Source organism: Euphorbia lathyris, chromosome 2 (genome assembly GCF_963576675.1).
Source record: "Euphorbia lathyris chromosome 2, ddEupLath1.1, whole genome shotgun sequence".
NCBI lineage: Eukaryota > Viridiplantae > Streptophyta > Magnoliopsida > Malpighiales > Euphorbiaceae > Euphorbia > Euphorbia lathyris.
The window spans coordinates 70,394,353-70,408,459 of NC_088911.1; the positions used below are offsets into that span (position 1 = coordinate 70,394,353).

The 14,107-nt window shown below is 34.4% G+C and overlaps 1 protein-coding gene across 1 annotated transcript; it reads left to right on the plus strand.

Annotated features, from left to right (window-relative positions):
• Positions 1–2,375: 2,375 nt before the first annotated feature.
• On the plus strand, positions 2,376–11,037 carry LOC136218562 (uncharacterized). The gene is made up of 10 exons (XM_066005516.1): positions 2,376–2,612; positions 4,147–4,245; positions 4,749–4,873; positions 5,494–6,245; positions 6,403–7,706; positions 10,004–10,083; positions 10,184–10,279; positions 10,380–10,453; positions 10,536–10,662; positions 10,765–11,037. The coding sequence occupies exons 1-10, from the start codon at positions 2,528–2,530 to the stop codon at positions 10,846–10,848; spliced, it is 2,826 nt and encodes a 941-aa protein (XP_065861588.1). The 5' UTR covers positions 2,376–2,527; the 3' UTR covers positions 10,849–11,037.
• The last annotated feature ends 3,070 nt before the right edge of the window (positions 11,038–14,107 follow it).

Sequence of the window (14,107 nt, forward strand, 5' to 3'; positions counted from 1 at the left end):
GAGCAATTGAGCCCATTTATTTGATACTATATCACTAAGTAAAATGAATATAATTAGTAGAAAAGCACCTACAGGTTCAACATAAACATCTCTCTAATTCCTTCCAACCATATCAAGCTCAAGAGCCATAAAAATTCGGAGCCACGATTTAACAAACAAATATGGCATCAATTGAAATTGGTATAACATGAATTTATGTACTTTCACATTCATACAGAATGAAACTGAAGCTTATGGGTTTTTAACATTTTCCATGAAAAAACGACATAAAGGATTATGATATATATGTTAAATGTCAGATTTAGGATGTATTTAAATTTGTGGAAAAGATGAGATAAAGCAAGGTAAACACTAAATATTTTAGGCAACGTGAAATACAAAAATACAGAAAACCACAAAACAATACCTAATTTAAAAAAAACCAAAAACATTAGGAAAACAAGATATAATTGAAAAAAACATGAAACGGTTAACATACATTCAATTCATACAATGTGATCCAAAATGGCAAAAAAAAAAAAAAACGATTGAAACTTGACTCAATGAAAAAACAAGCATTTGACCTAATAAACAGCTTGAGAAAGAACAACTTCCTCTGCTTGTACTGCGTCTTCACCTTTGATGTCTTTAAACTGGTCTGAAGTTCAAAGAACAGAAAAACAAAACCTACCGATTCTTCTAAAGGGAAAACTGAAAAATGATTAAGAAATATCAGCAAACCCAAAATCAACAAAAGCTATCACCTTGTAGGAATGGAAAATCGCTAAGGTAGAGGTGAAAACCTTCACCTATTGACAATTTCGAATAACAAAATTCCAAGAAAAACAAAGTAACGAAGTAGGTTCTTCTTAGAATAAAAAGAAAACCAAAACATAGAAAATGGAAAGAAAGGGTAATATAAGGCTATGTGAATATACGATTTAATAATGAATTTAATTTAAGAAAATTAAATAAATAAATTAATGTCTAATAACGTAAATTTAAGAAACGGTCCCTGATGTTAGAGGAAAGAAGAAGAAGTTTAAGGCCCTGTTTGTTTGGGGGAAAATAGTGTATTCTGGAAAATGTTATGCAGGAAAAATGTTGTGCAAGAAAATAAAATATTTTTCGCTGTTTGGCTACAACACTGGAAAATATTTTCTAACCACTAAATATAGATTTTCTGTTTTTTTTTTATTATTTTCAATTGTATATATAAAACACAAAAAAGAGATTCACATGTATTAAGTAGAAATTAACACACACATAAACTATAAGGTGCCGTTTGGTTCGCGGAATGGAATGGAATAGAATTGCTATTCCAAAGGAATAGAATAGCAAAGAATGAAATAAAAATTCCTTAAGAAATAAATATTCTTATGTTTGGTTGATGGAATAAGATAGAATAGAATATATAATTTTTCATTCAAAAGACAATATTATCCTCAAATCTATTACTATAAATTGCATGTTTTCACGTGTTATTAACGTTGTTGTATTTTTTTTGCATTTTATCTTCATTTTTTCATGTTTCCACGTTTAGTTTTTTGGTTTTTTGGGGTTTTCCCTTTTTCTTTTTTTTTTCGCGTTTTTTATTTTTTCTTTTATTATTTTTTCGTGTTATTCACGCCTTTTCATGTTTTTCGTATTTTTCATGTTTTCGTGTTTTTTACATTGTAGTGTTTTGTTTGCAATTTCGTCTTTTCATGTTTATCGCGTTTTTCAGGTATTGTCACGTTTTGTGTTTTCGTATTTTTCGCGTTTTCGTGTTTTAGCATATTTTTTCACGTTTTCGTGTTTTTTTTGTATTTTTCGTGTTTTGTCACTTTGCGTTGTTCATGTTTTGTACTTTTTCAAGTGTTTTTTTTTGCGCTTTTGTGTTTTTCGCGTTTGTTCATCTTTTCATATTTTTTGTAGGTTTTTTTTCATATTCTCGTGTTTTGTGACGTTTTCACGTTATTCATGTTTTTCGTGTTTCATATTTTTACATTTTTTAACGTTTTTCCCATTTTTCTCTAAACGCGTATGTTTTGGGGAAAATGTTTTACTCTTTTAAAAATGGTAAAATATTTTCCTTTATTTCTTCATTCTTTTTCCATTGACTTATTACTTAATTTCCTCTGCGTATTTCACGGTACAGACAGAGAATCTTATAGCTAAAGTAGGCCCAAATTTCTAGACATTGTTTAAAAATTCTTAATATATAATTATTTCCTATATATTATAATTTTATACCATAGTTTAAAAATTTTAAATTTTAATTCATAAATCATAAACCTTATAAAATATATTCTAGACTTTTAATTTATAAATTCTAATCATAATCCAAAATTATACTAACTTACATAGTTATAAATAATTATTAAAAGAAGAATTTGTGTGTAATTTTCCCTTGTTTAAACACGGCGGCCCAACCGCCACAAGCTTATGATGATATCCGCTTTCTTCCCTTAGCAAGCTGCTTTTCAATTTTATACACTCACGAATTAAAACCTAATTTTGTTTTTTCTGTTTTTCTTCCTACGCAAATTTGGAATTCGAGTTTTCAATGGGGAAGAGAAAAGAACGTCGCCTTGCAGCTCTTAGCAACGGTGGCCGTCGCGTCAAGCTCGATCTATTCGCGGAACCCTCTGGTATTCTCTCTCTCTCTCTCTAGGGTTTTTGTTATTTGTTTTCTGGGTGCTCAAGAAAAACTGCAAATTACGGTGTTAATCAGATTCTGTTTTCGTCAAGTATTTGCACATATACCGAAATTTTGTGTTAGGTGTCAATTTTTTTTTTTTTGCTTATTTTATGATCCAACTTATATTGGACGTGTCTGTCTGTGGAAGTACTGATGGCTCTACTTTGTTTATGGATGAATAAGAGGATGGAAGTCTACTTTTTGCCCAGTAATAGCGGAGGAAGTTCCATTGGATCGCTCGTATATTTATTTTTCTTTGAATGTTTACATAATCAGCTGAGGAAATAGAAAATTTCATTTTCGGGGGCCAAACTCAAATTCTAGGAGATGCATATTTTTGTGTGTTTGCTGGAGATAGCTAGGTGGGAGGAGGCCATAACTAATTTTGGGAAGAATTCATAGAATTTTGTTGGTGAAATTCAAATTTTAGAAAATTTGAAAGCCATTATGGATCTTTCACTGGACCACGTAGCTCCGCACCTGAATGTACTGAATTTGCGTTGTAAAATGAATGCAATAAACCATGGTTATCAAAACTGGATCAGCCAAAGAACTGGAAGAAAAGGGTTAAGGGTTAAGGGTTTAAGGTTCAATGGGGGCTCAAAAAATCATAGGAAAATGAAACGGAACTTTATTTTATTTAGTTATTTTAGAGAAAAGATCAAGAGAGGAAGAGAATAAAAATTAAATACGCTTAAGAAATTAGAAGTTAGTTTTAAGAGAAAAAACAAGAAACTAAAAGTTAAAACTAATTAAATTCTAAACTTTCCTAAAAGAGTAGAATGGGCCCTAAAGATAAGAAGATAAGAAATAGAAAATAGAACTAGAAATAGAATGATTGCTAAAATTATAGGCTACTGGAGTGCAGAATCTTTGTCCATTTAAATTCCATTAAATGTATTAGTGACTAATATTAAGTCTTGATTTCCCTTAAAAAAACTCTTCATTTCTTAAAAGAAATACATATGTAACAGTGGCAACTTAGACCTGCTGAAACCTGCCAAACCGTGACCAGGTTTCCGGCTCAACGGTTCAACCGCCAGGTCAGCAGGTTTCTAGTGGGTTTCAACTATAAGAATTTTCATGTATCTCCAACTATAAGAATTTTCATGCATCTCCAGACGGGTTTGCCTATTGGCTCCTGTTCAACCGGGTTGACCAGGATGGGCCGGGTTTTACAACCTTATAATAAACAGACAATTTAGTGGGGAATCTTTTATGAATTCTTTGAAAAACTAGTCGGGTTCCTAATCTTCTTATGTGCGTGTTGAAATCTCAGTAAGCTAATTTCTTAAAATTTTGATTATACCCTCTGACAGGTAATATAGATCATTTGATCAATTCTAAGTTAATATTATATGGTAATTGTTTTAGTTATTAATAATCGTATCGATCTACTGTGAGTATTCAGATCAATGAAAATCTCATAGTTTTTGCTCTAATGGGTCACATGATAACTCTGAACATTTCATTAAAATCTTTAGGAGATATGGGTGGCTCCTCATCCTCTGTAAATGAAGAAGCTGAAGGAGAGAGAGATTCGATACAACATTCTGGATTACCCAATTCACCAACATCTTCAGGTGGGTTCCATCAGTTTCTTCAAAAGGATTATGTAGAGAAGGCATGAGTCTTGGTGGCATGTTATGTTGTTTGCCTCCAAGTATTTTTGTCAGAAATTAGGTTGGCTGTGGTCATGGGATTAAACATGTCAGATCAGGTCGGCCCTACCACAGTGAAATTTTGCATGACTTCAGCTCTGTAATCCGCATCAAAGCATTTTGGAGATTTCGTCTGGAATATTTTTCTATCGGTTCGTATGTTTCTGGCTTTATTAGCTTTATGCCTTCACTGACATTTTCTCTGTTGTGACAGGTGACTCTGATCAATGATTCCTAAAAGTTCTTCCTTTAGATTCTTTATCTAATTAAGCAAACTGATACTGTTATTGCTTACTACCACTGGCTGTTGATTTTGCATCAAAATTCCACTTCATCTGTTTGATTAATTTCCGAGATTTAGTTACTTGGAAGAGGACGACTTGACGGTCCTTGAAATATCTGACATTATAATATATTGTCTTCAGGTCAACAAACACAAAATCCACTTCTGTTACTTGGGCAATATAGTGATGATGAATTGGAGGAAGAATCAAATAGAAGCCCGAGCAATGCTATAGCAGAGAATTCCCCTTCAGACCATAATGATCAGGTAGTTTAATATATGCGACTTGTTTTTTCACTGAGAATCTTGAGTTTATTTTCAGGTTATGTAAGTGAACTGCCTGGAGATATAGAGTACTCAAGTAGTAGATGATGTTTTCATGTCATTTCTATGTGCTCGTATAGTAGTCAGTATGAAGGCTTGAACAGTTCATGTTGTATTACTTACGAATGTATGAGCTCCTGCGCACTTGCATTCTGGTATTGACTATTGACATGTTCTGAGTCCTTGCCTGAGCCAAAGTGGAATATGAAGTGCTGGCAGATCGCAGTGTTTGTTATAAATCCTGGTCCATCATGCCATATGGAAATTGGAGTTATATGGAGTATTTATTATTGCCTATTACTTGAATGGTTTACAGACTCCCGTAAGCTCTTCAGAAGAACACCCAGCAATTTGTGCTCTAGACTCTGGTCTCCTTCACATGAGCAAAGTTATTGTTTGTTTTATGCACTGCATACATTGATCTAATATTTTGACTTTATCATCCAACAAGCAGTGGTAGATTTTTTTCTTTTATCTTTTGTTGTCTTTCCTCAAAATTTTCTCTTTCACTTAGTGGTATTTTCTATGCACCTGTGATGCTAAAAGTACTTTGCTACTGTTAGGTTGGATCTCCTAGTGAGGAAAAAGAAGTAGATGTTGATGCAGTTCAAGGTCTTGCTGTTGAAAAGGTTGAAGCACAGGTCAAAGAGAGAGATCCTTCACCAGTTCTACACAGTGTGGAAGGTGGTGATTCTGGAGAAAGTGATGCTACTGTGTCTGCTAATCAATGTGATGATGCTGATTCCACAAAACAAATTTCTGTCGCTGGGACATCTAATGCACAAGTTGCTGGGGATGCTAATTCAGAATGGAGGGTCATAATGCATGAAGAGAGTAATCAGTATTATTACTGGAATACTGAAACTGGGCAAACTTCATGGGAAGTGCCTGATCCTTTGGCTCAGACGACGATAACGGTCTCTGATCAGATAGTTCCTACCACCGAAATTTTGGAAATTGCTTCCGAAGATATAAATGATTCTAGCTCAACTTTAGGTACTAAGTTAGATAATTCTTCTGCAGCAATATCTGACCATGGTCCAGTCAGTGCCAATTTCATCCCTCAAAGCCAAGCACTGCATGGTAATGGACCTCAAGTTAATGAGCGAGTTGATGGATACAGAAGTGAATCTCTAAAAGATGAAAATTATGCAATTGATTCATATCGAACTGAATCACAAAATAACTTGAGCACAGCTGATGTTCTTGTAGATTATGCTGTAACTGACAATGAAGTTGAAAAAGGAATGGATGTTTCTATTACTCTAACGAGACGATGCGAATCTTTGTTGGAAAGACTGAAGTCACTAGAAGGGTAAGTACTTAGTGGTTCACTTTCTTGAATCATTTGTTGAATTTAATTTTTTATTTTTCACTACATCATTGCTACATTATTTTTGTTCTTTTTTTGTTGTCTCTGTTTTGTTATATAGAACTGTTCTTTATCTCGCTAATGTATGAAATGTGTTCAGGTATTCTAGTCGCCTTCAATTTCATGACCGGATGTCAAAGTATATTTTAGAAGTTGATATCAGACTGTCTGACATTAAGTCACTCTCATCTTATGGGTCGCCTTTGCTTCCATTTTGGAACCATTGTCAGATGAAGCTTAAGCAGTTAGAGGATATTATTAACAGTGAAATTTACCAGCTTGCTGTATCTTCACAAATGGATGATGATGTTGAGGCAACCATTGGAACTTATAAAGAAAAGAAAAATGTAGGGCATGATTCTAATGGATGTGAAAACAATAGTAAATTTGAAGTTGCATGTGCTTCTACAAATTTTGAGAATGTTTCACATAATGATCCTCATGAGAATGTATATGCTGGAAATGATTCTCTGGAGACATCTAATGGACATTTAGGACATGGTGCTGTTGTTGGTGAAGAAGTGAATGGGACTACTCATCTAGACCCCAAAACACAACCTGGAGAAGATGATGACATGGATGTCGACATGGAAGTTGAAGATGGAGAGATTGTTATGATTTCGGCAGATGCGTTAAGCGCTGTGATTTTTCCTCAAGAAAAACAATTGAGTCAGCCAAATACACTTCCTGAGTTTCCTAGTTTAGCATCTATACATGAATCAATGGTCCCACCTCTTCCTGAAGAAGATTGGATTCCTCCGCCACCACCTGATAGTGATCAGACTCCTCCACCGCCTCCTGATAATGAATTAGTTCCTCCACCACCGCCTGATGAGCCTCCTGAATCATCATATCCTCCACTTTCATCTTACACTGAGATGAGTCAAGTACTTCCTTACACAGAACAGTACAACTTGTCTTATCCAGAGTCTAGTTTCCAATATTATGGACACTCAGGTACTGTGCCAAGTGGTAATTTATATGGACATGCTGATGGAAGTCAAGTTGGTATGCCCCACTCATCAATTTACTATGACGTCCATGCTTCTCCAATCATTGTCAGCTCTGTAGAGCCTGTGGCATATTATACCACCTATCAAGATGGATCAGTTCCTCCTATGCCAGTTATTAATGTTGTAGAATCTTCTCATTTGCACAATGATTCTGGTCCTTTGGTTTCAGATCAAATGAAAGTTGTAGATCACCCATTAGAAGCTGCTCAAAATCTAAAACTTGATGTTGGAGTTGTGGCTGATGAGACCGTTACGGCTTCAAGTCCAGTCACCACTGAAGCTGCTGACACAACTAATCCAAAAGAGAATATTTCTGTACGCCCAGCAAATGCCATCTCAGCCATGGAAGCTGTATCCACAAAGTTGACAACTGCTAAGGTTCAATCTAAAGGTAATTGTTACCATCAATTTTAGATGTATGTTTAGCTTGCTCATGCCTGATATTATGCAGCACAGGTCTTGAGTAGCGTTGGTGACTTTGAAACTTATAGCTGATCTTCACAAACTTTATGCATAGCATTTTTCCTTGTTTCCTAGAGGTAGACATTCATGTCTCTGTGGAATACAGAGTTTGATGTTAAGTTTGGTGCCAAAACATGTGATACTTGGAGGGCTGTTTAGGAGTATTACAATTGAACTATGAAGCACGGAAACGTTCTTGGACCAGCGTTTCAACATTTCCACAAGATGTGGGAAATGGAAACGCCCGGAAACGGAAACAAAACGTTTCCGGGCACGTTTCTGTAATTACAGAAAAATTGAAACGTGTTTCCAAAATATGAAATTGTTTCAGCGTCTAAACTCAAAATGTTTGTACCTATTGCCATTCTTAATCGAAACTCTGATTTCTTCTTCTTCGAGTCTTGTCTGGGTTGTTTTCTCGGTTTACATGCAAACTTCTTCTTCTTTGAGTCTGGCGATTTCTTCTTCTCCTTCAAGTCTGTTGTTTTTGTTTTTTCTGTTTACTGTGATTTTTTCTTGTTTTTTTTTTTTTTTGTTTCTTCTGGAATGTGTGGTGGGATGCTTCTGGAAAGTTGTTGGGCTCTTATTTTGTTGACGAAAATCAGAAGACCATTTTTTTTTGTTTCTTCTTCTTGTTGGGCTCTTATTTTGTTGTTGTTTATTTATTTTTATTCTTTTAACATAAAGAATTTAATTTTAAAGACCATGAATGTCAAACTTTTTTATTGTTTTATCAATAATTATTTTATGGGTTCCGATATTTACAGCCCCAAGTGCTGTAAATAAAAATCTGAAAATTCTTATTATTAGTGTTAATTTTGTTTTCCAATACATAAAATTTGTTGATACTTTAATGCTTAAATACTTAAATGCATTTGTCATAATATATTGTTATATTTCCAATACAAATAAATGTTTATTTTAGAATTAAAATTCTCTTTTTTTATTGAAAATATAAGAAAGGGTTGTATATATCATGTGCCTTATTTTATATATTTATAATTTATTATTATTTTTATGTTTATGTTTTTTTTTTAATATTTATAAATATGCCCCAATATTTTTAATATTTACACGTTTCCCCCACGTTTCCGTTTCCTATGTTTTTTAGAAATTCCGTTTCCCCGCTTCCGTTTCCGTGCATCATAGCAATTGAAACATTGCAGGGGATATATTGAACTGTCAATAGCTTATGCTTTTATTGTTTGACAATAAGTGTTTTTGGAAGGATAAATGAAATTGATGATGCTGAAAGCCTAAGTTAGGGAGAAAGTAGACGCATGAGCACTTTGTTAACTCTTCATTATTTTGTTTTCATCATGGCATCTTCTTGGCTTTAAGTTGAGTCGAAGTAAGACAGAATATTTGGAGTGTAAGTTTAGCGGCCGTAGGAGTAGGGAGGCAGGGACAATCACCCTAGATGGGAGAGTTGTTCAGGCCTCGGATTGCTTCCGGTATTTAGGATCTATTATCCAAACGGATGGAGAAGTAGATGGAGATGTTGCCCATAGGATTAAAGCTGGTTGGTCGAAGTGGAAGAGTGCTACGGGTTTCCTTTGTGATCCCGGCATGCCTAATAGATTGAAGGGAAAATTCTACCGGAAGGCAATTAGACCAGCATTGTTATATGGTACGGAGTGTTGGGCAGTGAAACACTGCCACATCCATAAGATGTCGGTGGCGGAGATGCGTATGTTGAGATGGATGTGTGGTCACACGAGAAAGGACCGGGTGCGTAATGAAATAATTAGGACAAAAGTAGGGGTTACATCTATTGAGAATAAAATGAGAGAAAACCGACTAAGGTGGTTTGGCCATGTGAGACGTAGAGCGCTTGATGCGCCGGTTAGGAGAACCGAAGAGTGGCAAAGGGATGTAGTGGTGAGGGGTAGGGGAAGACCTAAGCAAACTTGGAGGAGGGTGATCGAGAGTGATATGAGTTTATTGGGAATTGAGGAAAATATGGTAGTGGATAGGACGGAGTGGAGGGAGCGAATCTGTGTCGCTGACACGACTTGATTTTCACGGTTTTATATGATGGTTCATGTTAGCCGACCCCGAATCATTTCGGGACTAAGGCTTTGTTGTTGTTGTTGTTGTTGTTGCATGGCATCTTCTTATGCTATGCCTATTTTACCTACAAAATGTCTATTTTTCTGTACAAAATATTGATTTAGTACCTGATAAATTTACAATTACTCATAAAAATCCTTCTCTTTATATCAGTCTCTCGTAGTAAAAAGCGAACAGTTGCTGTTGCAACCTCGATGAGGTCTAACAAGAAAGTCTCCAGTATGGTGGACAAGGTAGTATCTTGCTTTACCTTGAGAATTGTATTTCCATCCTTTACATTTAGATACTTGTGCTTGCAATTAGTTACAAAAAATGTATGCTTTACTTGGGCAGTGGAAGGCAGCCAAAGAGGAATTGAATGAGACCGAAGAAGATGAACCTGAGAATGCTTACGAGATGTTGGAGAGAAAAAGGCAAAGGGAAATTGAGGTCTGCAAATGGACTTGTCTCTTTTGTTTTTCTCCCCCAGTTTTAACTGCTTTTAATACAATGGTATAGAAGACCTACCTGACATGACATTTAATTGAAGGAATGGCATGCTAAACAAATAGCTAGTGGAGAGGCCAAAGATAATGCTAATTTTCAGCCTTTAGGCGGTGACTGGTATGCTACTATGTACAACAAATGTAGTTTCAGTTTTTAGTTACTTTGATTACTTTCTGGGACTTAATTGATTCGTTAATAGGCGTGAGCGTGTGAAGCGCATAAGAGCTCAAGCAGCCAAAGAATCTGCATCGGAAGCAGCTCCCACTAATGAAAACCAGCAACCTGATTTGACACAACTCTCTAAAGGACTCCCATCCAATTGGCAGGTATCAGAATTTATTGCATTTATTGTTCCCTAGAAAGGCTCGTGAGAAGATTTGAGTTTATCTCAAGGTGAATATAATTCTGAAATTATTTTCCGTTGACAGGCTTATTGGGATGAAGCTTCAAAACAAGTCTATTACGGAAATGTTGTTACATCAGAAACTACTTGGATCAAACCAACCAAATAGAGAAAATTTTCAATTTTGCAATAAACCTTTTTTTTTAAATAACAAGATCTCCCTTGTTATTGACAAATTTTTTTTTTATCTCCGTTTCATGTGCCTCATTTACCTGGTTTGCATTCTTAATGTAAATTTGAAGCAAATCCGTTAAAAATGCTATCTTAAATAATATAATTAAATAAAACTATTGGACAATGAGTTTAGCAAATAATGGGATTGGGTAAAAGAACAGATTATTTTTTGTTTAATTAAAATGTTTTAGGCAAAATAATATTTTTACTTGCATTTGGTCAAATTTTTTTTTTTTTCTGATTCAGCAACTTTGGTTTCTTTTAAATGTAATTCTTGATGGATGAAATTGCACACTTGAATACTATAGTGTCGTGATCTCTTCTGCATTTACAATGAAGAAAAATGAAGTGGTTTTTTTTTTTCTTATATATATATATATATATATATATATATATATATATATATATATATTAAATAGGATAGAAAAACACCTTGATAAACAACCTATAGTTTTTGATTCCTCCAAACCCATTACCAAACCTAAGATCCAAAATCCCATTTTTAAACCATATCAAATGACAAATCAAAGTTCAAAAAATATCCAAGATAGCAAATCTGAATACATTAAAGCCATTCGTGATCAATTAAGTAGGATGACTCCTATGAGTACCAACTCCAACCAAGATTCCGCTCAAATTATCCCTGATACTCCTCCCCATTCGGCTAGTAAAGTTAATGTCATAACTCAAGACTCTGAAACTGAAAGTCTCATTGAACAATTCCAAGAAGTCACTCCTGAAATTAATAAACTTCATTGGTCTAGGATTCCACAAGACCGTTTGCAAATCATCCCTGCTCCTGATACCAGACACGCCCACGGATCCAAGGTCTAATAAACAACACGGAAATATTAATAGACTATATTCTAAAAACCAATAAATAGAAAAAACAAAGATAATAATGGGAATATGAAAAAAAACAGGAAAAGACAAAAATGATGATGAGAATATTGAAATGAAATATAAATATAGATATATATGTATATATATAATATATAGATAATATGTATATAATATATATATATATGTAATATATATATATATATATATATATATATATATATATATAATATAATATATATATAATATAATATATGTATATATATTTAATATAATACTAATAGATAAATATATATATATATAGGTAAGAAAATGAAATAAACAAAATAGTAACTTTCAAACTTGAGCGTCCCCCGGTTTCTGTCTATTTATGATCATAGACCATAAGCTTGCATACTTTTGTAAGGAATCCCACAAAATTTGAAAGGATCTAGATAAATAAACTTGAAATATGAAATTTATTAAAAGTAGGTGGCGTAGCCAACCATCAAAAACTTACAAATTTGGAATCAAAAACTGGAGATACAACTTCCTTCGTAAAAGGAATTACAAATTATTCTTGAAATTGATTACAAGAGAGAAATTTAAGGTTTGGGGTGAAAAATGTGGTGTATATGGATGAAAGAGGAAGGTGGTGTATATGGATGAAGGACGAAGGTGGTGTATATGGATGAAGGTAGAAGGTAGGGATGGAAGTGGAAGAGATGATGGAGAGAAGAGAGAGAGTGTTGGAAGGAGAGAGAAGGTGTATGGAGAGTAGAATGAATGCTTGAAAATGGATGTATGAAAATGGATGGATGTAGTGTTGGAGGGTACCTCCTTATATAGGCAAACCAAAGGGCATTTTTGGAATCATAAATAGTAACCAGGGGTATTTTTGGAATCATGAATAGTAACCAAGGGCAATTTTGTCTTTGTGAATAGTACTGGTACAGTATATCCACATGCCAGCTGCAATGTCTGTCTGTAAAATTGTCAGTGGTCACGTGTTGGAATCTTCAAATAATTTCATTGGAACACAGTTTTCTGGAATCTTCAAAAATCTTCAGAAATCTTCAAAAATCTTCAATCTTTGGAATCTTCAAAATCTGCAATCTTCAAAATTTGGATTTTGGGGAGTAATTGTCCCTTAAGTTTTGCCTAAGTACCATTTAAGGTAACTTAGCGGGATCTTTTTTTTTTATTATTTTTTATTTATTTATTTATTTTTTTTTTTAGAAACCAGAATTACCAAACATGCTAAAGTGATCATAGTCGGAATCATTATCACTCAAGTTAATTGCTGGTTCATCTTGGTCCGAGTCTGACTGGGATTGGGGAAGGTATTTTCTGAACAAAGCAGTCATCTCTTCAGGGGTTTTTGCTGCAGCTAATTTTGAGGCTAAGTGGGATTTCTCGGCCAAAAATTGTGCTTGTCCCAAAGAAATGGTTTTTTCAGGTATTTGTTTGGAAAGTGGAAGGAATCGATTCTCAGTGAACTGTATTTCTCCAGATTTTCTAGTAGGATTTTTCAACCATATATCCATTTTCTCAACAGTGAGACTAGGAGGAATCTTGAATTTGTCCCACCATCTTACTAGAAATCTCCTTTGAATCAGTGAATTTCTATAATTTTCTGCATATTGTACCTTCGAAGCACCTACCCAAGCATAGTAAAATTTCATGCAAAATAAAGCCAAGGGAGAGAACCTTTTTTCCTCCTCACTGGGTTTGTAACCCGCCTTAAATTTTTTATAACAAGTAAGAATTCTGTCTTGGAGGATTTGCTCAACGCAACCCCAATGTTCCCACCATTGTTGGAACCAAAGAGGAAATTTTTCTGGATTACAAGCGGTATCAAAAAAGATAAGCCAAGAATGTTTTCTCCCAACATTATTAATCAGGAGGGCATTCCACCAGGCCTGTTGGTATTCCCAGTAATTAAAAGGAGTCTCATAAAATTCTTCTTCTTTGTATTCCACAGGAAAATACACAGGTTCAGACAGTGGGTGTTTCCAGTCTATCGGAGAAATAACCTTGTGAATTTTTACTGTGGAATATGCTGGGTCTGAGTGTTCAGATTTCCAGTAAAAGTGTTTGAAAGAAGCAGAATTTGTGACAGTAAGAATCATTTCATAATATCGTGAAGTCTTGTTTAAGTCCCATGATTTGAAAAACCAATTTTTACCAAAAGCTTTTTCAATTGAAACTTGAGGATCTTCATGATAAAAGCCTTTTTCTACAGAAAGAACATTTTGAAATGAATTCTTGACAATAAAATCACTTGGAAAAGTTGAAGGAATTGGAGAAGGGACAACATGTGTGAAAGCCACTTGGGAATTTTGAAAATTGGAATTGGAGATTGTTTTTTGGGT

Excerpts from the sequence above, each read along its gene's own strand:
- LOC136218562 (XM_066005516.1), top strand. The coding sequence starts at position 2,528 with ATGGGGAAGAGAAAAGAACGTCGCCTTGCAGCTCTTAGCAACGGTGGC. Across the intron at positions 2,613-4,146 it reads TCTATTCGCGGAACCCTCTG|GAGATATGGGTGGCTCCTCA; the intron begins GTATTCTCTCTC and ends TAAAATCTTTAG. Across the intron at positions 10,280-10,379 it reads AAAGGCAAAGGGAAATTGAG|GAATGGCATGCTAAACAAAT; the intron begins GTCTGCAAATGG and ends ATTTAATTGAAG.